A 27634-nucleotide genomic window follows, 5' to 3' on the forward strand; every position below is an offset into this window, starting at 1 on the left:
CAATTGCATAATTACTTTTTTCTGAGTATCCCTTATCCTCTTATCTCCTGTTTGCCTCCCAAATGTTTGTTTCTTCTAGCTATCTCCTGGCCTTATTTGGTTTCCTCCATGTTTCTCAGTGCACTGCTACCCATACATACTTGCTGACTTCCTGTAGATCTCCCTTTTAGTCTCCCTAGTTCTCTCTCTCTCTCTGTGATCTCCCTCTCCATATGTGTGATCAATTTACACTTGATGTATGGTCATAAAGATTTGCCTTCACCACTTTACAGGTTATAGGTGATTATAAATATTCTCATGTAGTGAACTTTGTTTGGTGTAACTAAGTTGATATAATATGATTTCAGACATCCACCTCACTCACCTGTGGTAAAACAGCATAATTATTTTAAGTTTCTTATAGTCTAACACTGTCCTGAGACTACAACTACACACCATGTGTATAACAACAGCTGCTCAATATTAGGGATGCGTAATATAAATTATAATCTTGAGGAGTATTAATGCATGCATGCAGTCAAGTGATAATAGCAAAACTCAAATTTATTTATTTTAATTATACTGGACAGCCAGTATTTACTGATGTGTCCAGGGGGACCAGCCCCAAGAAAAAATAAATACGTATGTGCACAATTAGCTAACTACTTACACACATGCAATTACATTACCTACAAATAAATTAACTGATTCTAACTCAAGTAAACAGTGGGATAATACCTGTCACTGAAAACTTATTGATCACCTGGTTATGTCAGAAAGTGTGTGAAGAAGATGCACTGCATGTGCATGCCCCTCTATTCTGCCTTACTAGCATTGTTATATAAACTTTTCTCATTGTTTCTAGGAGCTGTAATGTAGCTAGAAGTGTAAAGGGAGTTTGCCCCAAATGCCTCAGCTGGCTGTGAGTCTATAGAAAGAAGTTTCATATACATATAGTCAGTTCACCTTATTTGTTAGCTATATATATATATACAAATCAAAATACTTGCGAACATGTTAATGTATTAGTGTAGATACACTGGTGAACTTTTCCATGCACAATGGCCTGTGTAATAAGAGGCATGCACAGATCGAGGGTTTGGCAAGATGGCATGCACCAGGGTAGTACTAGTAGGTATGTAGCTATATCGAAGCATGGGTCTGTTAGGCACAGCCCCTAAGCCTGCCACCGGAAACTAAAGGGAACTATAAGGTTTCAGGCAATGGGGATTGAATTTTTTGATGTGTAGTTTTATACACAGGGTGGTCTGCATTGTTCAACAGTTGCAGGGGTCAGTGACAGTCATAATTAGTAGTTCAGGCCATAGAATGGCATACAAATTAATCTGTGCATTTTTAATAGTTATCTGCAAAATTCCTAGCTAGCTAGCTATTAGTGGCTAAATGTGCTACTTTTCACATAATACTATAGCTACTCAGCATTAACAGTGGAGGATTCTTAAAAGTGTTTAATACATGAGTGATGCTGTGACTTTACATGTACTATTAAAGTATTTGACTGACTGTCTATTAGTCTCGATGGGGTTGGCTTTTTTTCAGCCGTTCTAGGTATTTGTCCCGTTTCACTTTAGGATATTTAGCTCCAAAAGATTTTCAATTAGGCTCCTAGGCTATGGGTAAACACCCACCCTCCAGTGCCTAACTGGTAAATAGATTAACTCGATCTAGATCTTGTTTAATATAATTATATTTTTTTGCGGGGCACGTGCACGCCTCTGGAGTAGAGGCTATGCATTCACCAGTGATTACGGTAGTAACTGCCCTTGTACGCTAGTACAAGAAGGTAGTCTGACCCTTTCGCATAGAGAGGAAGGGCTGGAGCGCCAGACTAACTGAACAATCACCCACACAAGGGATTGCTTTCGCGCATGCGTTCGTGTTCACGTGATAACACGGTTTATGGCCGCTTCATGCCTTTACGGTATTGTTCACCCTCGCTTGCTCACTCACTGAACTGGCTCGTTCCTAGCCTCTTTGACGAACTGGAGTACCATATATACTAGCCAGGTAAGAAATCGTAACAATGCTGTGAATCCTGCTTCATTGCGTTTCTTTTGTTGTTTCTTTACAGGCCGAGTCGACAAAAGCCATCCTGCGGTTGAGTGCCTTATTGTTCACCTACGTTCGCTCACTGTTCCTAGCCTCTTTGACGTGCAAAATATAACTGGAGTACCATACTACCCAGGTACGAAATCGTAACGATTCTGTGAATCGCTGCTTCGTTGCGTTTCTTTGCATATCGACATCAGTCATCACGGTGGAGTTTATAGAGATCTCCCTGGACTGACCAGACCAGTGAACAACCGGAATAACGATTAGACTAGTCATCTTCAACCAGATTTTCTGGCTGCATGTAAGAAGCAATCACAATCTGTGATAAGAATTTGTAATCTGTTGTGTGCTGTGATGGCTGTATAATGTGGTGGTCCATTGTAACAATTGACCCTGAAGAACTGCCTACTAGTAAATCTGAAAGGCTTCACCACTTTACAAGTAGAGGTGACTATAAATATTCACAGTGTAATGGAACCATCATAGTGGTGTTTTGTGTATCTGGTTTATATAGTGTGTGTGTGTGTTGTGCCTTTCAAATTTGCCAGCATAAGTACTTCTTCAATGCACCACCACATTGTCCAGCCAGTGTAGTACACAACAGATCACAAGTTCGTAGATTACAATGAAATATTTCTTACATGTACTAATACCTACCAGTGTATGAACAGATTTTGTGTTGCTACTCTAAATTGTAACTAGTTACTTCTATACAATGTAACGCCGTTACAGTTACACATTACTCCCAGAAAAAGTAGAGTTACACATAGAGTTACACATTATGCGTTACTTGAGGGCTGTAACTAGTAATATATTACATATTACATTTGTTCCTTACAAGCCATAAATTAATCCAACCACCTAATACATGCTCCCAACCTACAAGTGACAGAGTCACGTAGTACAGCCTCTAAAACATACTTTGTTGCGGTACCTTGGTCTCAAGGGCACTTCCCATACACTATCACTCTTTATATGTGACCGGATTTGCGAAAAGGTACCTTTTTCACACACAAAATTTGACCCATTTTTTGAATTGTGAAGTGTCATAACGTTTTGATCATAGCATGTAATTGCCTGAACTGTTTCATTAGTGTAGCTAAAGTATCTGGCTGCATTTTGAAACTAAGAACAAGTTAATCAGTACAAGGAGTCAAGTGTTACATCATTTTGTTTGCTGGCATGTAAAATGTGTGAAAAAGGTACCTTTTCGCAAATCCGGTCACATATGTTCTTGCCTGTACAGCCATCTTCAGTGTTTTCAGGGCCCAAAATGCAGCCAATCACATACTGGATACAATGCACATTAAAAAGAAACGATGCGTTACAATTTCCTGATGTAATATCTGTTATATATTACTTGTTATTTTTTCATTTAAAGTAATATATTAGTTCGTGTAATATTGTTGCATTACATCTTAAAAACTCGCTCTGTGTATGAACCCAGGGAGAAACAAGTGGCAAGATCCTTGCAAGACTGCAAAGTGACTTGGAAGAAAAAGACATTTCCATGCCAAAATCTTGCTTGAAGACTTGCAAGTCTTACACATGAGGGAATGTATGCTTCTGTGATACACATTTGCATATAGCTATATGTGTATTTGAATATCATGAACCTATTGTGGTTCATAATAGGGATCAGGACAAAAATTTTCAAAATTCTCTAATAGAACGCACGCCAAAAGCAGCCTTCCAAGCTTTGGGTGTGTTTCAAAACCTTCCAAACCTTCCTCTAATGTTGTATAGGCTGACCTGGAAGTATAAAACACAAGAGAAGTGGTTTTGATAGTTTTTAAAAGTTTCCAAAGTTGTTCCGAATCTCCATTTTATTTTGCACGTCTACAGCCCATAGGAAGTAGATGTCAGTACTAAAAACCTATGGCATATTTTAAAATCATTCCTACCCAGGTATTTGTGGTATTAAAATTAGAGCTGAGTGATAATATCGATAGTATGATACTCGCGATCAAAAACTCATTATTGTGATACAACATAATTACAGCTTACTATTGCGATATTGCTGTAAGATTACTAGAAACATTGTTACCAAGTTTATTTAACTGTTTTGTAACTTTTTAGGCTTGCTTATTCGCAAAATGTTAGTCTGCAAGGCTATAACAAGCTGTGTAGATTTATTGCTCGCCCACGCAATTAGTCAATTGCTTTGCGAAGGGTCTAGAATTCCACTAAAATGGCTGCTTGAGAATCTGGCTTAGCTATTTTATACTTGGCTTTCTTTATCATGGAAAAATTTGGTTGCAAGGCTGTAACCAAAGTTGTAGAAATATCAGCCACCCATGCAATTGATTACCTAATTAATGTACTTACAAGAAAATAGTAATCTATGATGGTGTTAATTATGCTTAACATGTTTATTTATACATTGAATACTTGGAATTTGACTGAAGATCATTCAAAGTGTGATTATCGTGATATTATCATATCATGAATACTCAATATCTATCGTGATAATGAATTTTCTATTATCGCTCAGCACTAAACTGATTAAAATCTTTGCTTTCTAAGGTGATTGTGAGATATACAGTAGAGCAAGAGTCATGGTTTGAGACGCCATTCACTCACGAAGCCATAAAAGCAAAAATATAAGTTTCAAAAATGCCATGTGAAGCAATGCATGGGACTTAACCGCATCAAGATGTATTAAACTAAACATTAAACTTAAATGGTGCTCACTGAAATTTGTTGCTGAACATTTTAGATTTCTTCAACTCACATCAGTGAAGGGTGTGTGGCACATAGCCGGTCACTAAAACCACATTTTTACCACTGTCCTAAGAACCACTACAGCCAAGAATCAACATAGCAAGCCTCGTAAGCTAGCGTAACCCTTCGAATCAAAGGGGGATGTGTCCCCTTTGGATGCATTTGAAATTAAGGGCCGCTCTGAGGCTTTGGGGGAAAGAATTTGCGTAAGAAAACAGTATAGCCTTCCAGTATAATGCAGGGGGTTCCCTAGAAATTTTAAGTAGAGCGGTGTGAGAGTAGATATTAAACTTGTATGCGGAACACGCGAAACTAGGGGGGTCTGGGGCATCCCCCCCCCCAGGAAATTTTTGAAAATAAAGGCCTCTAAGATTGTATTTGAGGGCCATTTTGTAGCACTTTACAGGTTTTTGCAGCTACTGTGACATGTATCAAAACAGAAAGGATCAAGACCATAACCTCTAGTGAATTTGTCCATGCATAGTGATATGCATGAGGATAATAATGTAGATAGTTGTAAGGATTTTATTAGTTATTAGTTTTCATAATCATAAGAAATTGATTAATTAAATGTACATAATATATAATACGTGCATAATCAAATAAACATGTTATATAGAAGTACATAACAATTGTTACTGAAAGATACGTCGGTTCTTTAGCTTTGACCACTTCTTCACAGCTGAATCGAAATCAAAGTCTTGCATTGCTGGACCATCTATGGATATTTCATGCAATCATTGAGAGTGTCATTGTTCATTTGGCTCCTCAAACGCGACTTGATTCTGCGCATTGTGGAAAAGGTCCTCACAATCTGCTGTACTGATAGGTAAGGTTAAACATATGCGGCTTAGTACAGCAAAGTTTGGATAAACCAAGTGCAGTGAACTACCTTGATTTGCCAGCAGCTTTAACATTTCCTTCATTGATTTAGTTTTACAGTGAAGGATCATATATACCCTAAGGTTGGTCCACTCATGCGACAAACCAACATTGGAAATAAGAGGCGGCTCTCCATTGCCATAAAGTTCACCAAGATGAGTTACCTTGTCTTCTCCATACTGTTCTTCGCTGGCCTTTTCAGATGATTCAGGTAGATCTTTGGGATTAAATACTGAGAAAGATGCTAACTTACCAGTGTCAAGAATTTTTGAAGGTTATGGATAAGCAATTGAGAGAAAGTCTACTGATGGAATTACGTCACTGTGATCATTATTCCATCAAAGATTCAGCATTGTAAGAGATGTTGAAAGCTGACAATGAAGACTTCAAATCAGTATCTAGCTTTTTCAATTGGGCACCACAATGTTCTCTTAGATTTTTCAGCTCCTTGATAGTAGTTGATTCCAATTTCTGCAATACTGACAAGTCGATATCTGGATATTGGAATATTCGACTCAAATGAGAGTCGACTAGCAACACATCACACGTCATGTACAGAGTTGCAATGAACTTGAACTGTTTGACTACTTTGCACAAACCATGAGCCAAAGCTTGCCCTCTGTCTTCAGCTTCACTTTCCAGACTGGTTATCACAGCTGGTAAAACTTTAACTAGTGTTTGACAGGCATTGTCAACTGACAGCCAGTGTGTGTCTTCAATTTTAGCTCCTTAGTTTGCAGCAGTTGTTCAATGGCTTTTAATCCAGCCATTCTGACAGCACTGTTCTCATAGAAATAAAAAAGTTGTTGCAGTGTTGGTTTGAAAGTGTTAGAAATATATCGAACATCATCACCTGCTTGAGATGCAGCCAGTGCTAAGCGATGTGCTACACAATGTATGCTGGTAAGTAATGGTTGCTTTCTAGCCAGTCGAACAGCCACTTCATTGTGACAACCAGTCATAACACTTGCTCCATCAGATGCAAAAACCTACCAAGTGTGAAAGCGAAATGGATGAGTGCTTTCTGCACAACTTACAAAGCATACCTACAGCCTTACCATCATCATCTGTCTAACCATGGAAACTCAGTTTCCCACTTTCTGTCATAACCAATCAAATGCTTAGAATGGCTTCGTGAAAAGCCTTGTGATTCTGCAGTTGATTGGCCATGGCCTGTAGTGTGCTCCTGTACATTTCTACTGGTTGTCTGGTCTGTACAGTTTATAGCACAGTGACTGCTATGACCTTGAGTGTTATCATCAATTACAACTGCTCCTGCAGTGCTTGGCCTAGTTATAATACTAACTACAACATCATCACTCTCTTGGTTATCATCATCGCTCTCCATGCTCTCGTAACCTTTTCCGTTATTGCTTGCCTAGTTGTCGCTTTTGTAAGTTGTCCGGACTTCATTTTCATAGCTTGTCCTGTCTCGTTCTTGTGGCTTGTCTGCTTGTCTTGCCGTCGCTGTCATAACTACTTGTCCTGTCGTCGTTCTCGTGGCTTGTCTTGTCGTTTCTCTCGTAGTTGTCATTATTCTTACTCTTCTTGGTGTTCTTGTCTGCGTTGCCTTGCCAGCTGTTGTTGTCATCATTGTCTTCTTGCCAGCTGTAGACTTTATCACTGCTATCAGTTATAAGAATTGGTTCAACACATGTACATTTGCATTTAGTAATAAATCGATCCATAACTACTTGTTAAACTATCGTGATTAAAACACACTAGCTCTATACATGTGTAATACTCACAATCAGTAATTTTCTCGACTTATTATTTTTGATTGTGGGTTTTACTTTTTAAAATGAGCAGCGCCGCGCTACCGCTTTATAGGGAACCCCTTGATATATATATCAGACCTTATAAGCTAGGCGTGTCTCCTTCATACATGATCAAAAGATTGCCTTAAGGATCTGCACGAGAAGACTAAATAATAGCTACAGATAGCTACTTTTTACAGATAGGTAGGGTTTTCCAGCTATATAATTTCAATGCTAGCAATGCCTTTATTGTTGTAGATCAAAGCATTTAACACGTTGGGTGAATACAGCCTGTTTCATGATCATGCCTTTTCAGAGTCTATAGCTATTCCATAAGACTGATCATGAGTACATACACTCTACCTGTAGCTAGTAGACAGATGCTTGAGCATCATGGAGCAAGCCTGATAAGATTGTTGAATGATTAATTTGTAAAAATGATCACAATTAACATAGCATTTTCCGTGTATATATAAATGTAGATTATCATGATATGCATCATAATGTCAGTCATTGGAGTTGCCATTTCTTGCAAATCGTGCTGCTCCTCTACATTACCATCCGAGTCACTTTCTAATTCAGTCGATTCAGCCACTACAAAAGTATGCACAGTTCCTGATCGTGCTTGGTATTCATGACGCTAACTGTAGGTCTCCATCTCAGTATCCTCTTCACGATAGCTATAAACACAGCAAAAATAGTGTTCCAATACTACGTATTCTAACCCCGTCTTTTTTCAGTATTGGAACAACTATTTTTAAAAACTCCTTATAACGAGGCAAAACGAACCTCAAATCTATAAATGACTCTAATGTTATTCACTATTGGGGGCTGTGATCTGTTTTTGTTTGAGCCAAGGTAGAATACTTGGACTATTAGTTCCAACATCATAACATAGACGGAATAAATACAGTCAGTATTTGTTTATGAATTATACTGTGAATAAACACAATAATCAGCAATTGCTCAGTAGTGAACTTACTTTAAAACTCACAGAGAGCGTTCCACTTTTCAAGGCTCCGGCACATGCGTGTAACTGGGTAAACTGGTTTGACAGGTGTTCTTTCTTTGGGAAGTCTATCAATTCTCCGCACTACAATAAAAGCAAATATAATTTGCGTCATGAAATCCATGCAACAGTATTATAATACTGCATGCAGTGCACACCAGCCATAAAATTGTGTTGTCCATGTGCATGGACATGAAATTTTCAGAAACTAGTGGGACAAAAAATTGTGAATTTAAACAAGTAGAATAGGGATCGAAGTTGTGATTCTAAAAAAAACTGTGTAACAAAAAGTCAAAATAGGAATCTTGAATTCAATGTACACAAATCAAGCTGTTTAGCTTGTATTGATGTAGTAAGCAGTATTGTGAATTACCATCCCTATTACTTCTTGTTTATGCAGTTTTTTCAGAATCACAACTTCAATCCCTATTCTACTTGTTTAAATAATTTTTTGTCCCCCTAGTATGTATATGTATTCTTGGAAGTTATACACTATACACCATATAAGGAATGGTTGCCCAGCAGGTTCCTTAGCAAGAAACCTCTATTGTTCAAGCATCTTCATTAGTACCCTTTCCATATGGTCAGGTTGTTGAACCCAGATGTCATAATGAGTTCAATCCTACAAAGGAGTAGGGTTAAACTCAAAATGTTGGTTACTGTTGAAGTTTAAGGTGGCGGTCTAGCAGTAACCCACGTATGTAATGAAAATCTAAAGGCCATCAAAGCAAGCGTATGTGAAACACTACAACTTCCTTAGTGGCATGCTTAGTACCCACCATGATTGTAATTGTCACAGTGATTTTCAAGCTGATGTGTTACACGAAGGAAGGGCAATAATAGGCCATTACCGCTTACTTCGCAGCAATGTTTACGACGCGTTAAGCAACTCATTCCAACAAGCTTTCACACACCAGGTTAGTACAATGGTAGTAACAAATCTATGGATTTCTTTTTTTCGTAGGGATAACAGAAACAGCTGAACCGCTCTTCACCGGGAAGCCAAGACCGCCATCATTCGCCAGGATGAAGATATCAACATGGCGAATTCATAGATTTGTAATGTTAGTATTTAACTATATCCCTACAGAATTTTACTGTATTTCATCCATCAGCTCGCTAGAAACATAGAATTGAAGAATTACTTGTTTATCCTAACCGCGAAAGCATGCGGCGCAATTTGTGCGTGTGATACATTATGACTCAGCATTATATGGTGGACAACAATGAATTCTATTATGTTGTTATTGTGAGCAAAAATGCGATGCGTTAAGAGATGTGAAGCAGTCTATAAAGTTTCCCCAGTGGATCCATCGAAAGGAACATTCTCTCTAATCTTGTCGATCTTGTTTCAGGGACTGACGATCTCAGGTAGCAGTGCAGTCATAAAGAAATGTCGCAGTCGTGGATACATCTTGTTTCTCCACAGTTCGTCATCGTATTGTATCCTTTCAACGGAGATTTCTGAAGGAGTCCACACAACAAAATCACACCACGACTTTCTGGTTACATTGAGTTGTCCCTGTACTTGGAAATAGTAGTTGTGATTCTTCTTCAAGTGAAATACACCGTCAGCGTGCTGCAGGAAAAGGTTGATGGCTTGTGTGTAGTGTCTGTGCATAAGTCAATCAATGAAATTGTTTCTGCACGAGCTGGGTACTTAATTTCAACCAGCCCATGGGGATTGGCTTCACTGGGATCAAACACCAGCCCATCTGGTGATGCTCCTAACCATCTGTTCTGTAAAGAAAAGACATGCCATTAATTTTTATAATGAAATAACACCCTAACATGTATTATGGCTTGCACATAATCAGCAGTTCTACCTTACAGAAAATTTAGGTGAAACTACCCATGGGTTGGTGTATGTATATCAATATGTTGATTATCTGTAGTACATACCAAGTGGTCAATGTGAAAACCTGTCCTGTTGACAACAACTCCACTATGGTGCTCCATCTGAAGCTTAGCAGTGTATGCTTCCCGTGCAATAGGCTCATTGTCATGGCCGTACCTCATGGCAGCTGTCTGGGGGAATTTGTTTTTGTATCGGATTTTCTTCACCAGTGGAACAAAGGAACTTCGTTTCTTGATGATTTCACCAAAGAAAGAAACAGTCACAGGTTCCTAACGCAGCACGAACCATTCCCCTGAATCATCTTCAGCCTGGTCAGTAGTTGCCTTAATTATGTCATTAATCTCCTCAACAGACATCTTCATTCTTTGCAGGTGTTCCCTGCAGAGTCGCAGCAGCTCATCCTGGGTCAGGTCTCTTTCTGCAGGCATACTGCCGAATGAAGAGTCTGGTGAGGAGTTAGCTACAGAAGCACCGTAATGTACTTCAAGCCTCTGTTTCTTATATTTCAGGGAAACTTTTTGTGCTGAGTCAAGATCATGTTTCCGCTTCCTCCTGCTGGTGACTTTCTCCAATTTTTCCAGTCCTGATGTGATACCCATAGAGTGCATAACAGGGATAGTCCATTCTGTACCATGTTGCACTCGTAATGCAGCAGCCATTGACCGATGTTCAAAAGATCTCGATTGAAAAATTTCCCTCCATCCATTGTGCATCTAAAATTGAGTATTTCAATCAGTGAGTTTACATACAAAATGGATATTACTAAGAGTACGTAATAAAGAGGCCTCTTATTATGTACTCTTGATATTACCTTATGGACATAAAGTTCTCAGTAATATTTGTTGTCTTGTTATGAATCAGTTGCTTAGCCTTGGAAACAAGACGGTCTGCTGTTTCTACGTCACAAAGGAATCTTGGTGGTAGCTTTGCAACAGTCAATGGATCTGTACATCAAGGTAATAATAGAGAAACAGTGCTTTCTCCTTCCTCATACTATGTATGACCACCCAATTCACACCCCACTACCGCAATTCAGCACCCCATTTCATGAACCTTGGGCTTACGTAGCTGCTAAGTGTGGCTACCAACTAATAATGACTTGTCAACACTACAACACATACAACTATCGGCATTACACTAAAGACTACATAACACAACTGTGTGATCTATGAGGGTGGGGGCCTGCACAGTGCAATTAATTTTGGAACCACTGTGCCCAAGTGGGACCAAGGGAAAAAACCAGACAGACCTTTCACAACTTTTTTTTTGTTTTTTGGCCTGCCTGGAAAAAACTATGTGCATACCACACTCAGAAAACAGAATTAGCATGAAAAATTGTGTGCATCGATAGTCCACAGCAAAGCCCTCAATTCTGCTCCAGTCAGCTGAACTCTAGTCAAGGAAAACACCCAAGGCGGGTGGGCGGGATGTAGCCTACACTTGGAAACAGCAATGTAGAAGTGAGCACATGTTCACACATTCCCATTTATATACCACACTACTGACCCCACGTGCTGGGCACGTGAGCTGAGTATTCCGGAAAGAGGTTATTTTCCGTCTAATTCTCTTCGTTCAACCGACAGAAAATACACCTCCTTCCTCATACTATGTATAACCACCCAATTCACACCCCACTACCACAATTCAGCACCTCATTTCATGAACCTTGGGCTTACGTAGCTGCTAAGTGCGGCTACCAACTAATAATGACTTGTCAACACTCTAGAGTCACAAAGAGTGGTCAGTACGATCACCTATGAGGGAAAAAAAATGATCACCTATGAAGAACATATGATGTCATTACAAATACAGTAGTTACAGGCCTAATTTCTTGGAAACTGATAACCGTTTTTCATGTGAGTCCTTTACATATCCATCCTTGGCTTTTTCAGACCTCCACCGTCCGTGGCGCTGGAAGAGGCGATCAGGAACCCCGGCCTCTGCGGCTGCTGTTGCCCCTCTGCCCTGAGACTGTGGGGACTGATCTCTACTGCAACAAAGCCAAGCTTGTCCAGCTTTTCCCTCAAAAGTTCACTAAGAATAGAGCGAGACAGCTTACCAGAATCTCGTAGTCTGGGGATCTTTCCTGCAACTATTGGGCGGAAGAGGAATAAGCTGCTATCTGCTGGGATCTTAGCCTTAACCATGTACCGATCTAGCATCGCAATAGGGCAGGAGGTTGAATTAGTTCTGGCTATAACTACCTGATCACCCTGGCGAAGTTGATCACCATTACTCCTAGGGATCTTGATGGAAATATGGTCAGCTTTGAACTGGATCTCACATGGCCGAATGTTTGATATCTCATCGTATCTAAGAAAACCAGCGAAGGCCAGCAAACAAGCAGCTGCAAGACATGTGTCAGCTAGGGAATCTGTCTGTATCGCATCATCAGCGATTGCCTTCAGCATCTCAACCGTAAAAGGCTCCTTCTTTTTTACTGGCTTGGCATGAGCTCTCTTTAGCCCGTCGAGTACTATTTGCACAAAGGGACTTGCTGTTGGGGATAGCAGACCTGATAAGGAGTGTGCACAGGCCAAGGCATTTACAGCCTCTTCTATAGCAGCCTTTGAACCTTTAGTCTCCCCCAGGTGCTCTAAGTAAAGGACAATGTGGCACACTTTAGCTGGAATACCTGTAACTTGTGGCGTGTTGCCCATGCCTTCCATCTCCTAAAGCCACTAAGGTATTTCTTGGTGGTAGAGGCAGCTTTTCCTCATAGGACCGTGTCATAGAGCCCTTCTGCAAGCTGCTTCAACCTCGGATCCTCCTGGGTCTTTAGTGTTTGCCAGCTTCCCAAGGCCAGGACATCTGGAGGGGGGACACATAGATTATTCAGGTTTTTCATCACAGATTATTGCCACATGTGCTTGATATCATGTGCAGCTTCCAGTGCTCAAACCAGTAGTGGCAAAACATAATACGATACTCAGACTGGTAACAGATACTCCAGTGCTCAGACTGGTAACACATACCTCAAACTGGCAACACATACTCCAGTGCTCAGACTGGTAACACATACTCCAGCACTCAGACTGGTAACACATACTCCGGTGCTCAGACTGGTAACACATACTCCATCACTCAGACTGGCAAACATTTTTATTTTGTTATTAATATTTATTTTTTTTTTTTTTTTGGGGGGGGGGGGGGGGGGGGATGGGGGATTACAAACAGAATTATTATACATATTTACACACGCGTACCGTGGAGTCTTAACAAGCAATACATATATATAGTATGTGTATGCCACCATGGGATGGGGAACGGACACTACAGACTTGGTCGGCTTGGTGGGACAATTTTTAAGGCTAGCATATCTGTATTAGGGGGTCCATTAAATAGGCTTGAGCCTGACCTGCCTGGGATTATCACAAGTTCTGACATTGACAAAACTTTCACATCTGCCACAAAAGGAGCCACTGTTCCCATAGAAGGGAATAACATAGGCCAGAAGGGGGCTGAGGGCCAGTTGGGGACCAGTAGGGTGCCACATGTTATTGTGTTTAGGGCATGTCTTATGGTTCTTGGGATCAGGTAAGGAGGGGGGCACATCCAGTTGACTTCACCTGACCAGTCACATGTAAAAGCATCTACGGCTTCTGTCCCAGCATTCCAGAAGCGGGAGTTAAAACGACTTACGTGGGCATTGTAACAGCATGCAAAGCAGTCTTCTGAATGGGGCCCTAGATGTTATCTATCATCTTAAAGATGTGTTGGTGGATAGCCCAGTCATCATAGTCTTCATTACGGCTCAACCAATCAGCCTGGTGGTTCAGAGTTCGTGGAATCCATTCAGGTTCTATTCGCATTTGGTACTTTAGGGTCATTGAGAAAATAGCCAATGCCTCACATTGGAGGTCTTGCTTCTTGCTCCCGGTCTGGAGAATTCTTACCAAGTTCTGGTTATCAGTGAACCAACGTACACGTTGTTTTTTAGAATTTCCATGAGGGACTCTAAAACCATCCTCACTGCCCGAAGTTCACGCCAGGTGGAGCTACGGGTCGCCTCATCCTGGGTCCATAGTCCCTGGGCCATGTGGTAACCATGCTCAACTGTATAGCCACCATAACCAGTATCGCTGGCATCAGAGTATAGCATGGCTACCCGGAGGTCCTCATATTTGAATTTATCTTTCCATAAGAACTGATTTAAGTAGCGGAGGTTTATGACCAATCGGGATTTGCCTTTCCAATTCTCGACTACTGATAGCTAGCCTAGGGGGCTACAGATGTGGGGCTGGTCATCCACTTTCTCAATATACCTATTGGCCTCTAGCTCTCTAAGGGCTTCTATGACAAACTCTTGATTTTTTAATGCAGAGTCCTGGTTTTTCTTAATGAAGGAACCCGGGACAAGCTTGAGGGGGAGTTTATAACCCTTACTGATACAATCCAAGATCCAGGGTGCTGGCTCTAGATTTTGCTGCCAAAAACCTATGTTGGTCTTTAACCTGCCCCGAACATCCTCTATCTGTTCCCTACCCTCAATTTCCCAGGATCTAGACAGCTCTACTTGTTCTAAGGGTTGTGGGGAATCAACTGGATCATTTACATTGGGTGTTGACACATCATTCAGTGTTTCATTACATTCAGTGTTTGTAGGTGTTCTGCGACCTTGGCCAGGGAAGCAATTTTCTTCATAAGGCTTGTTGACACATCTGGGGTCAATACCACCTGAAAGAGCTTTTCTGCTTAGAGCTTCAAAGGTTGAGTTAGCTATTATCTGGGAACTCTCATTTACACTTGTCATGCCCTGACCTTTGTCTTTCCCATGGGTTGAAGAGGGTACTGAAGGTAAAGCCCCACTGCCACACACATTGTGGTTATATGATATACTAGAGTCACAATGCTTCCTTGGCAGACCATGTTCCATATTTACATGAGCTACAGTATCATCACTACGCACCATACCATTATCGGGACACAAAATATCTGCATGCAACACGTAATTATTACTACTAGAAGGATACGGTCGTTGAGTCCTGGGGCAACTTGCCCTCAGATGGCCCATCTCCCCACACTGGAAGCATGGTCCTGGTGTGCCTCGGGGTTTCTGTGGCGGGCAGTGCGGCATCAGTTGGGGTATTGGGATAAAGGCTGGGGCCGGTGACATCGGCTGGGGGTAATTCCCGGCCCAAGCTGGCTATCTGTCTAGTATGCCTCTTTGAGACTTGTTGGGAAGCTGTCATACGTCGCTTTTTCACCCCAGCCGATCAATCACAATTCACCATTTTAGTGTTATCCTCCTCATTGTCAGCAAAATTGTACATTCCCTTGTACTCCCTTGCCGCGCCCCAGCCATTTTCCGAGGAGTCTGCCAGGCGGATCATCTTTTGACAGTCATTAAAAGCGGCCGCACGTTCTTCCCTGGCTTTGTCGATCACCGCCTTGTCGCGGTCAGTCACCTCCAACTTCCCGAGCTGCTGCGGAGATACTATCCTGCACCTGCAGGTTAAATGGAATTGCTCCTCATGGCCGGTCCTGTTGAACTGGAGCGGGCGTTCTCTCCTGGCGCGTTTCATTGTGCGCTCGGTCGCGTCTTCTTGCTGTGCCTTCGTGGCTGCGAGGTCTTCCTCCAACTTTGTCAGCTTGTCGCCCATAGCTTTGCAGGTCTCCTCGTGGGTTTTCTGCATGGTTGCGATCGAACAGGCGAACAGCTCCTTGAGCTCGTCCAGCTTCTGGTCAGTAGACGTTGACATCTTAAGTGAAGTATGGGTAGCCTACACGGATCACGCTGTGGTAGTGCTCTTCGTATTGATCTTTGGCCAGAATTTATAGGGGGATTGATCACAGAACATCTCGCACAACCTGTACACATCTGCACAACTGTGTATTATACCAGACAAACTTTGTGTCTAGCAATGATGCTGGTGCTGATGTGGACAACCAGGTCCCTCATATGACCAAATTTTTCCACCTGAAACAGCTCTCTTTGGGGTAATGCTGGTAAGCCCCCATGTATGCCACTAGAAATACATCTCATTATATCGGGCACACTCCTTGTGTAGGGTACCGGCATTGCTTTCAGCCATCAGCTCAGGGTACTTTGCCAAGACCTGTCTAACAGTTAACAAAGTGTTTCTCTGTGTAGCAAAAGAGCAACCCTTTGATTAGACGCAGTAGGTATAACAACCTGTGCCCCAGTAGCTTAGGTTCAGCAGACACATATCTTTCATTTGCAGGATTTGTCCTTTTTGTGCCATGTCCTACAACAATAAATACTTGCATTTAAGTGTTAAAAACTATACTTTTATTTTTTAAATTTCAACAGCTTGTAAATTCGGGACAAGTGGGCTATGTTGGTTATCAGTTGTTGTTGTTTTTTGTTTTGTCTTGCTCCTATACCAGAACTGCCTGATTGTTGCTGACTTGTAAGAATGCAGTGCACAATTTGATTAGGATGAGTGTATAATGTAGTACCATCATCTGTGCAATCAACTAGTGTGTTTTAAATGCTTTCCTGCCATGCTTCTAATTTCATGGATGTAATATACTTGGAGCTGGTGTATTCATAAAACAAAGCTGTCACACTGGCTTCTAATTCTCCCAATCTTTGATTCCAGTGTATGGCTGATTTATTTTCTAGGCCACATTGCCCAATGTTTGAAATATTACTGTGAATATTGTTTATGTAATACTCTGTGAATTCATTGTCCCATACCTTTCTTCTTGCATTCAATAAAGTATTGTAGGATTTTTCATCTGTGGACATGAATAAAAGCTTTAAATCTTTGCAATAAACTACAAAGTCATAGTAATCTCCTTTCTTTTTAATCAGCTACATGTTTCATGTTGGTTATTGTGTGGTTCCAACACCTAACTGTATTTGGAAGCTTTCTTTCAATTGTGTTAATTAATGCTTGTTCACCATCTGTCACCAGTGGAGTAGGTAGTTTGCTTGTATGTTTGCTTCTCTACTTAATGCATCAAAAATTTCTTCATGTATTTTGTTATTTAAAAGAATTACTAGTTTCCAGTATTGGCAGGACTGGTGTTATAATCAGTTCCATTATGTATCTAGAAGACACAAAGTCTGTGGAGTACAAGATTCAGAGCTTTGTGTATTGGTTGAAGGCCATCTCAAGCTTAGCCTTTATAATAATTGTTCTTTACCTGCTTTTGTTTAGCAAAACATGATATGCGCCAATTCACTTCGTTATCTTCAAAAAAGTTTCTCTCAATTTTGATGCAGCTTCTCTTTTGAACATCTGGAAGGGTAATACCTATATAATTTCTATAATATTTTGCAAATATGCACACTAACTACACTCACAAAGACTCACTAAAAAGCTACCCTATCATCAAGCATGGATTTGATCCTCTTGCAAACACAACAGTAAAGTAGTCATCTATACACCATTACTACAGAAATAGAGAGAATTTGAATCATTATCTGACAGACCAAGGATCTACCAGATTTAAGACCCTGGTCTGTCAGATCATGACACACATATCACAGCCCTTTTTAGTCTTTTCGACCTCTGCAACGGCTTCCCTTCCTCATCTACCATCGTCATTATCATCATCAATATCTGAGAGGACCATGTGTGGCAGAATTTCCTGTACTGTGTTACTTCTTTGCCTTTTTCTTGTAGGCAGTGAAGTCGCTTCTGAAGATGAAGGTTCTTCTGGAGGTGGAGGCCGGGATACATTAGATGGCAGTAGGTCAAGGTCTGCATTCATTCTTAATGCAGGTTTAGTATTGATGTGTTCGTGTATATTAAAATAGCAATAAATACAACAATAAGTCATTAAATCCACCCCATGGTGGCGTTTTACGTAAATGCAGTATATATGCCAATATTGATGTATGTTTTTTTCCAGAGTATGCGCAATTATACATCATTGGTGTGTCTGTTTGATGAATGTTAGACACCCCAACTGCATAATATGCCAATGGGTGACATAATGTTAGGTTTTCGTAAATTATCTACTTCCATTCTTAACTTAGTCAATTCGTTTTTGGATTTAGCAAAGAACAATTTCAGTTTAGCATTATCAGTGTCATCTTTACTGTTGGAAGGTCAGGGTACTTTGCCAAGACCTGTCTAACAGTTAACAAAGTGTTTCTCTGTGTAGCAAAAGAGCAACCCTTTGATTAGACGCAGTAGATATAACAACCTGTGCCCCAGTAGCTTAGGTTCAGCAGACACATATCTTTCATTTGCAGGATTTGTCCTTTTTGTGCAATGTCCTACAACAATAAATACTTGCATTTAAGTGTTAAAAACTATATTTTTATTTTAAAAATTTCAACAGCTTGTAAATTTGAGGACAAGTGGGCTATGTTGGTTATCAGTTGTTGTTGTTTTTTGTTTTTTTTTGTCTTGCTCCTATACCAGAACTGCCTGATTGTTGCTGACTTGTAAGAATGCAGTGCACAATTTGATTAGGATGAGTGTATAATGTAGTACCATCATCTGTGCAATCAACTAGTGTGTTTTAAATGCTTTCCTGCCATGCTTCTTATTTCATGGATGTAATATACTTGGAGCTGGTGTATTCATAAAACAAAGCTGTCACACTGGCTTCTAATTCTCCCAATCTTTGATTCCAGTGTATGGCTGATATATTGTCTAGGCCACATTGCCCAATGTTTGAAATATTACTGTGAATATTATTTATGTAATACTCTGTGAATTCATTATCCCATACCTTTCTTCTTGCATTCAATAAAGTATTGTAGGATTTTTCATCTGTGGACATGAATAAAAGCTTTAAATCTTTGCAATAAACTACAAAGTCATAGTAATCTCCTTTCTTTTTAATCAGCTACATGTTTCATGTTGGTTATTGTGTGGTTCCAACACCTAACTGTATTTGGAAGCTTTCTTTCAATTGTGTTAATTAATGCTTGTTCACCATCTGTCACCAGTGGAGTAGGTAGTTTGCTTGTATGTTTGCTTCTCTACTTAATGCATCAAAAATTTCTTCATGTATTTCTTCAAGCTTCTTTTTGTGTATTAAGAAAGCATGGCTCTTCTTTGAATATACAGTAATGTGTGTCAAAAAAATTATAATTGACACATAAATATCACCTAGCTCAAATGGGGTATCACAGTCATTTTCAATAAATACAATATGTACCCTTGATGTATAACCAAACGGAGGATGGCAATGAAGCTCACGTTGAGTTACAGTTACTGTTTGCTCAATACATGATGTATACATGGTAAATCATATACAGCATACCAACCATACTGTTTATCATTATTCAAAATCAATTGTGCTTGTGCACTTTCTGCTGATCTGGCTCAACCAAAGACTCAGCCTATTATTCCAGTGATATCACCTTCAGCTGGTTGTAAATTCATTCAGTTGTATACATACATACTGTATACACCTTATTTACACTGATTCTCATATTATCCTATATGTACTTGTTGGTCACACATCCTCTTTGAATCTATACATTACTACTGGTTCACATTATCAGTAGTGCAGGGTATCTCAACAGCATTTTGTTATTTAAAAGAATTACTACAGTTTCCAGTATTGGCATGACTGGTGTTATAATCAGTTCCATTATGTATCTAGAAGACGCAAAGTCTGTGGAGTACAAGATTCAGAGCTTTGTGTATTTGTTGAAGACCATCTCAAGCTTTATCTGCCTTTATAATAATTGTTCTTTACCTGCTTTTGTTTAGCAAAACACGATATGCTCCAATTCACTTCATTATCTTCAAAAAAGTTTCTCTATAAATTTTGATGCAGCTTCTCTTTTGAACATCTGGAAGGGTAATACCAAGAGTCCATAATAAGAGAGAGAGTGTCTTACTTCAATATGCCTTATCAAAAATGAACCCGTTAAGTATAATAGGGCGAACTGGCTTCCTTCACAGAATTGTTGATTACCTTTCTATTATGACCTCTTGGTGTTAATCTGCAATGCGCACGCCCTAGCTAATAGACTATATGCGCAGTCTAAAAACTCGAACAGAAATTTTTTCAAAAAAAAGTTGATTGTGATCGACTATCGAGTTGTAGTTTTGCGAGGCATACAGTGTGACACTGAAAGCTCATGTCTAGACGACAGTGTTGTATATGGGCTTGCCATAATAAAAAGGGAACAGAGATGTTATTCCAGTCTATTTTAAAAAGCCTAATAGCTGTGGTTCTACTCCTCCTCCAAAGAGAAGAAGAGTGTTACAGAGAGGATGCTCAACTTCTGGAGAAGTTCAAGATGTTACACGTAGTGTGGAAGGTGACGTTACACGTAGTGTGGAAGGTGACGTTACACGTAGTGTGGAAGGTGACGTTACACGTGGTGTGGAAGGTGACGTTACACGTAGTGTGGAAGGTGACGTTACACGTAGTGTGGAAGGTGACGTTACACGTAGTGTGGAAGGTGACGTTACACGTAGTGTGGAAGGTGACGTTACACGTAGTGTGGAAGGTGACGTTACACGTAGTGTGGAAGGTGACGTTACACGTAGTGTGGAAGGTGACGTTACACGTAGTGTGGAAGGTGACGTTACACGTAGTGTGGAAGGTGACGTTACACGTAGTGTGGAAGGTGACGTTACACGTAGTGTGGAAGGTGACATTACACGGTAGTGTGGAAGGTGACATTACACGGTAGTGTGGAAGGTGATGTTACACGTAGTGTGGAAGGTGACCTTACACGTAGTGTGGAAGGTGATGTTACACGTAGTGTGGAAGGTGATGTTACACGTAGTGTGGAAGGTGATGTTACATGTAGTGTGGACGGTCATGATACTGCACATTTTAGCAGTACAGGGGTTGGTGATTTAGATGTATCTTGTCCTGTTGATGGATTTATTAGAGACCACGACACAGAACTAGAACAATCCACAGGGATCATTTCTGTGAGCCATGGCAATACTGAACATGAACCTGAGCCTGAAAATGTTCCTGCAAATGCTGTTTCTGTTTCTCCCAATCAGCTGGAGCAAGAAAATGCTAAGTTGCGTTTAGAAAATTTACAACTGAAACGAATTATTGAAACTTTGAATACAACAGTGCAGCGGTTGGATTTGGCTTTACTTAATGATTGCCAAGTACTAATGTATACTGGTATTTCTCGTCAAATATTTGAATGCCTGGTAGCATGGTTACAACCAGTATCACGAAAAAAGAAAGCAAGTGATGAGTTGTCTACAGCACAGAAGTTGCTTCTTGTGCTGATGCGGCTTCGTCACAACTTCCCACAAAGTGATTTAGCTTGTAGGTTCAACATTGGCCAGAGTTCAGTCTCCCGTACACTGAACCAGTGGATACCACTATTGCGAACGCAACTGAATACACTTATAAGGTGGCCACAAACTAATATAGGGCCCACTGAACCACCATACAATTTATTGCCAAATGCAGTCGGTATAATAGATGGCACTGAAATTTTTATACAGAGGCCTAGTAACTTGGAATCCCAGAAGTCATCTTACAGTGATTATAAAAGTCACAACACTGTAAAATACCTAGTCAGTATCGATACTTTTACAGGTGTTTTTATTTTTGCTTCACCAGGATTTTCTGGCAACAGTAGTGACCGGTTTACTATCCAACACAGTGGGATTTTGGAGCAGCTTAAACCAGGGCAAAGGGTGCTGGCTGATAAGGGGTACAATGCAAGAGACCTCTTTGCCCAGAAAAGATGCTTTTTAACTATTCCTAGTTTCCTAAGTGAAGGACGTCTTTCTGCACAGGAAGGCATGCAATCCCGATTAATAGCCAGTGCAAGAATCAGAGTGGAAAATGCCATCAAAAGGTTGAAGGAATATAAAGTTTTCTCTGAAACGCTGTCAAACCGCACTAACAAAAGGATAGTTGATGATATGCTTGTCATTGTATGTGCATTATGTAATTTAAAACAAAAACTCATCAAGTAGCTATGTGTGCCATTTTTAAGAACTTGTAACTTCCAATTAATATTACATTGATAAGTAATTACAATTACAATGGTTACAAAAATCAATCATTTAAAGGACAGAAGTGCTGATTGCATCACATATTACATAATCTATCCAATGCTTGTACACCTAAACATGTATAGTAAAAATGAGCAAGTCTTTCCTTCATTTCCGTCCACAGAGCAGCGTCAAGTAGAACTCGTTCAATGTGAATGTCTACTTCTGTCCAGACAACGAAATCGCAAAACTCAGCTTTTGTAAGTGCGATCTGCCCTGTGACTTGAAAGTAGTAGTTGTGCTGTCGGTTTAGTTGTACTTGATCATCTGATTTCGACAGGCAAAAAGCCTTATCTTCACAGGCCACTTCAATCAAGTTCTGTCGATGTTTATAAGGGCATTTGACTTCTAGCACAGCAAATTTTCCGTTTTCAAGCTGAATAATGCCGTCAGGAGTTGTGGCCAAATACCGAAAGTCTTCACTCAAAAAAACTCCACATTCCTTAACAGTGGCTCCTGTGAATTGTACATACTGTTCAATGGCATCTGTCTCGTGATCACATCCCCACTGCAAAGCTGCAGTCGTAGGAAAACCATAGTCTCCAAGAAGTGATTTCACTAGTGACGGAGGGTACGACTGACTAAAAGACCTGTTACAGACTTTCCCAAGTTGCTAGATGTCACCCACCACTGCCTTGCATCTAACCATAGCGGATTATTTCTTTGGCCAACGCTCATGCTTTGTACTAGCTCCACTTCTTCAGCTGTTGGTTTCAAGGCCTCAACTAGATCATCTACTGAAAGATCTTGGGTTGCAGCTAAATCACGCAATTTGTCAATGAGGTCAATCAAAACTGGATTGTTACTTGGTGGCGGAACTGACTGACTGCCTCTATCAGCTTCCTGGTTAAAGTACTGTTGCACTCCCACATCACATCCAGCACTCTCCAATTGTTGTAGCAAGTCTTCTACTTGCAGCACAGGTCCAGTGTATTCAACGTACCCAGTTAGCGATGACTGTCCAAAATCTAAGTCGGTGACAAAGGATGGCTTTCCACCCTGTGTAGGCCTAGACCATGCACAACGCATACTTGTACATGAGTTTGGAGTGACTTCTGATAAAGTAATAAGAAGTGCAGCAACATGCACGCAAGTCTGGGTCTCCCCAGCAGGGCATTTACAGTTAGCAGCTGTTGGTATACCATTCTTTACCTCCACAAAAAGTGAATAAAATGCAGGTTCCTTTCTCATGGTTGGTCTGCACTTGGCCTTGATGTGGGTAGTAGTAGCTGACTTAACCATCTCCAGATCAAACAAGTGTCCACATTGGCATAAACGAACTCCCGTACGAAAGTTCTTTGTGTAGCCACTTCGTGCCTTTAGATACGTGGTAACACTGCTTTCCATGACGAGAGGAAGGTCATCATCAACCCAGTTATCAGCTGGCAGCTTGTCGAAGCCAGGAGGCGGTGGGAACTCGGTATTCTGGAATGGTATAGCTTCGATATCTTCCTCGAGCCTGTCTGTGTGCACAATATCCGACACTTTTTGAACCAGTTCTTTCTTGTTCCCTGACAGTGGAATCCGCCTTTCTCGTAAGAAGGCTTTCAGCTGTTCAACAGTCCGGGAACGATATGATTCATCACTTTCAGCCATTATCCGTTCACCGTCAACTATTATTACGTCACTAAAAATCACGAGATATTTAGAAACTTACGGCATGCATATGGTCTATTGATAGGCGGTATGCGCTGTCACATGCATCAGTTTTAACGAGTGTCAATATAAGGCATGGCGTCGTTGGAAAGTGTGAAAAGAATTACGAGAAGTAAAGCGAGAAGTAAAGGTACAGATAAGGCAAATACTTCGAGTAATAATGAGAAGTAAGTTTAGTTGCAACAAAAAAATTGGTTTGCACGTAACAACTCTGTTCAATATAGCGTAGCAAACGGCAATATCGATGCAGCAGAGTCACAGTCTAGATCCATTGAATGTTTAGTAGAAACTGCTACAGCAATGAGGAGAACACAACAATCAGGCAAGAACGGTTCCGCGATTAAGAGAGGCTCACTGTTTATGAGACTCGTGGACCACACTTAATGTGCTGCCAGCAAAGATCATGCAGGTAAACATTATAAATCTGAGATTTCATGTATATTTTATGACTGCATGTATTATTTCATGAAATACATGCTTCATGCAAACACGCCAAATGTAACTTATTTTATATATACACAGCAAGAGCAAGTCCTGGGAGAGCTCTTTTGGTATGTGAACCAGTATCCTCCACCAGACGATGCTTCTGAAGTGCAGGAGACTTTGGCTTACTTGGAAGCATGTAGCTTGATTTTTGAATGGGGGTTCCTGTCCCATGATCGTATCAGAAACTTGGACAGCGAGATACTGCAGAACATTACAAAGGGGTATGACTACTTTTCTGGGTGGCTAACTTCTATACTGAAGGAAGGTACAGTATTGATTCGGTATTTTGCAATTATGATATTGAACTGTTGGTTTTTAGATCCAAAATATCCCCATACATCATCAACCCAACGATCATTCCTCTTTTGGCAAAGTATGTTTACTGTATAGCATCAGAAAAAAAATGCAGCAGTCGACTTAAGTGATTGTGTACTTTTTATTAGCCAGACAATTTTGTGTCAAGGTCGTTTGTCACTTATTCACTGTTTGTATTTTGTTTGTTTAACAGCATGGGACCTACTAAGAATTGATGTGTATGGATTCCGAGCATTCTGCAGGTGGTTTTTAGCAACATACCCCACTTATTTCGTCTCTCCCTTGCGCTTGTCAGGATCAGCAGTGGAAAGTTTATTTAGCCAGTACAAGTTTACGGCTGGTGGGAAACTGGACTCTGTAAATTATACCACTGCTCGTGCTGTTCATCTCATCAAGCAGTGTGCTGTTTCACACCATAGTGGTGTAAGCTACAGGGATGAAAAATTGACTATAGTAGAAACCCCTTTGGAGAGAAAGGCATATAATAAAAAATCTGTATAGTTTTTTAATTACATTGTTTACATAATAAAGCATTATTACATTACATTATTTGCATAATAGAGTTTTAAAAACTATCAGTTGTTACTTCCTATCTTAGTTTCTAATTGGATATGATGCACTAGTAGTTTAGCTCTCAAATTTACATCAACTGTTGAACCCAAGCCTTTCTTTGTTGCCAGTTGTTGTTTAGTTGCTGACAAGAATTCTTGAATTCTTGTATTACAAATCTTCCTTGTAAATGTGTCGAAAACACTTCTTAATGCATCTTCGGAATACACAGTTGTCAAGTTAGGACAATGTCTCTGTAAAAGCATCAAAAAATTTTGGCTGTCCATGTATTCTTTCATGTGCTACCTAGATGGAAATGGTCATTGACAATTATTTACGTCCAATTCCAAACTAACCTTAATTAAATTGTCCCCTTCCTGGTGTAGCCCATCAAGATTTACAATCTCCTTAACTGCAGTATCCAGTTCTCTCAAAAATGGTATCAAAATAGAATACATGTATCCTTGATCACAATACTTCAGGTAACTTGGTATGTTGACTTTATCCTTGGAATTCATACAGTGTAGAATTGATATTTTCTGAGATAAGATATCCCTCTGACTATCTTTGTAATTCTTGATATGTTTGTAATGAAGATGCAGCATGTCTGATATAGCAGCACCACCGAAAAGAAAATACACATCATCTCCATCAGCTTCCTGAGTTGTAGAACTTGTGGTACTAAAACTGTTACACTGAAAACAGTTAACATGATCAAGTAAACAGTGATACAATGCTGATGATATTGTCATTATTACAGGATTACTTGCTGGGACAGGCACTTCGTTCTCTTCACAGAATCTCAGCCAAATTGCTCGAGATTCACCAATCTGATAACCAGCAGAATCATTCAACCCAATTTCTGACATGGCATATTGGCTGCCTAGTAAGAAAGCACTGCAGTACTTTTGCCACTGAAACTGAAAGAATGGGTCTGGCCCCTTTTACATTCTTTATATAAACCAACAAAACACAGTCGGTGGCTCATAATGATGTCCTTAAGGGGTTGCTCTGTATCACGAAGTATACCGGTAAATTCTTTTAGCTTTTCAGGAAAAAATTGTTCATCAAACTTGACACAAACCTCGCTTTGAAACACAGAGAAATCTATAGAATTCAAAGATGCCAATAACTCCTCTCTCTCTCTAGTTCATCGCTTTTGATTTTCTCTTCTTTGTTGGAGGTAAGGAACTTTCTGACATCTGGGCTAGCTCATTATCAGCTTGTGCACCTTTTCTTGGACCCTGTGTCTGCTTCTCTGTAGTCTGTTTTGCTACACTTTTCACCGTTCTAAAGGTAGTAATAAAATTCATGTACACCCTTATCATGCAGCATTTATACTGTACTTACCCAGTGTTGTTACTTGGATTTTTCGATTTATCCATCGTCCTTTTATACAAGTCAATAATGGCTTTCCACCCAAACTCTGTGCCTTTTCCCTGTTTAAACTGCTTTGTACCTCCTTGTTTAGAAGAAAACAATGCATTAACCATGTTTTTCAGCTACAAAAAAAGTATCCCACAAAATCAACCCAATCAATTAATATTTTACTGTTACCTGGTGGGATGGGCAAATCAACCAAAAAATCTTGTTTGGAGGATTATATGGATTAACCATCCAAGGCTCCACTTTGTATCTGTCAACTCCTTCTTGTTTTATTGAATATGCCCCATGGTGGTCATGACTTGCTTTGATTGCAGAAATATTTGAAGATCCACCATCGCATACCAACACACTAGTTTTCAGACCATGATGCTGAAAAAGCCTAATGGTCTCAAAAACACAAGCCACTACAAATTTGGCTTCCACTGAGGCAGCAGATGTATAGTATGGACCCACTATGTCATAGCTGCTGGTAAGGTCCCTCCAAATAAATTGCAAGATATAAGATGTTTGGTTAGCTTCAGGATTTTTAAGAATTCGGTAGATGTCACTTAAAGATTCCATATCCTTGGATGTCATTGCTAACCCCATCAGTTGGTGATTCTGGGAGTTCCACATTAACTGACAGGCCACTTTCACTTCATCGAATATCAAGGCTCCATCAGATTTAGGTTCCTGCCGTCCATTCTTTCGAAACTCTTCTTTGAACAAAACATACTGAGATACTTGCTCAACAATGCAGACATTACTTGCTCCCGGAGCATGCATGAAAGCTCCAGTGTATGCTTGCATGGTGGACTTGGATTGTAATTTTAGGATTTCAAAACTTTGTAGAGCTTTGTAAGCTGCAGAGCTGCATGTATAAATGGCTAAAGCTACAGGAGAAAAGAAACATCTAAATTTACTAATACAGTGTACATTCACTTGCCCATATGGATGGTAATCATGTTCCACCGGTTTCCACGGCCTCCAACAGCTGAGAATAGACATGATAAATACAAAACATATGAATTTTGTACTCACAATTCTCCTC

At 40.2% G+C, this 27634-nt stretch overlaps 3 protein-coding genes across 6 annotated transcripts in view; 1 reads left to right on the plus strand and 2 right to left on the minus strand.

Annotated features, from left to right (window-relative positions):
• Window positions 1-27634, minus strand: part of LOC136244975 (uncharacterized) — a gene marked incomplete in the record, with an annotated part of 57243 nt that overhangs the window by 9038 nt on the left and 20571 nt on the right.
• On the plus strand, window positions 1879-25255 carry LOC136244978 (uncharacterized). 3 transcript variants are annotated; one of them, XR_010695680.1, is made up of 5 exons: window positions 1879-2007; window positions 2072-2353; window positions 24391-24619; window positions 24674-24727; window positions 24863-25255. XR_010695680.1 is itself a non-coding variant. In XM_066036503.1 (4 exons), the coding sequence occupies exons 1-4, from the start codon at window positions 24272-24274 to the stop codon at window positions 25168-25170; spliced, it is 597 nt and encodes a 198-aa protein (XP_065892575.1). In that variant the 5' UTR covers window positions 24225-24271; the 3' UTR covers window positions 25171-25255. The 3 variants fall into 3 exon arrangements, 2 of the variants coding, with proteins under 2 accessions (XP_065892575.1, XP_065892576.1); XM_066036503.1 differs by lacking the exons at window positions 1879-2007; window positions 2072-2353 and adding an exon at window positions 24225-24277; XM_066036504.1 differs by lacking the exons at window positions 1879-2007; window positions 2072-2353; window positions 24674-24727 and adding an exon at window positions 24225-24277.
• On the minus strand, window positions 25082-27460 carry LOC136244976 (uncharacterized). Of its 2 annotated transcripts, none has more exons than XM_066036500.1 (4): window positions 26776-27460; window positions 26569-26720; window positions 25575-26508; window positions 25082-25524 (listed from the first exon to the last, which is right to left on the minus strand). In XM_066036500.1, the coding sequence occupies exons 3-4, from the start codon at window positions 26085-26087 to the stop codon at window positions 25459-25461; spliced, it is 579 nt and encodes a 192-aa protein (XP_065892572.1). In that variant the 5' UTR covers window positions 26088-26508; window positions 26569-26720; window positions 26776-27460; the 3' UTR covers window positions 25082-25458. Both variants share the same exon structure in this region; 1 of them encodes a protein (XP_065892572.1).

This window comes from Dysidea avara, chromosome 14 (assembly GCF_963678975.1).
Source record: "Dysidea avara chromosome 14, odDysAvar1.4, whole genome shotgun sequence".
Classification (NCBI taxonomy): Eukaryota; Metazoa; Porifera; class Demospongiae; order Dictyoceratida; family Dysideidae; genus Dysidea; species Dysidea avara.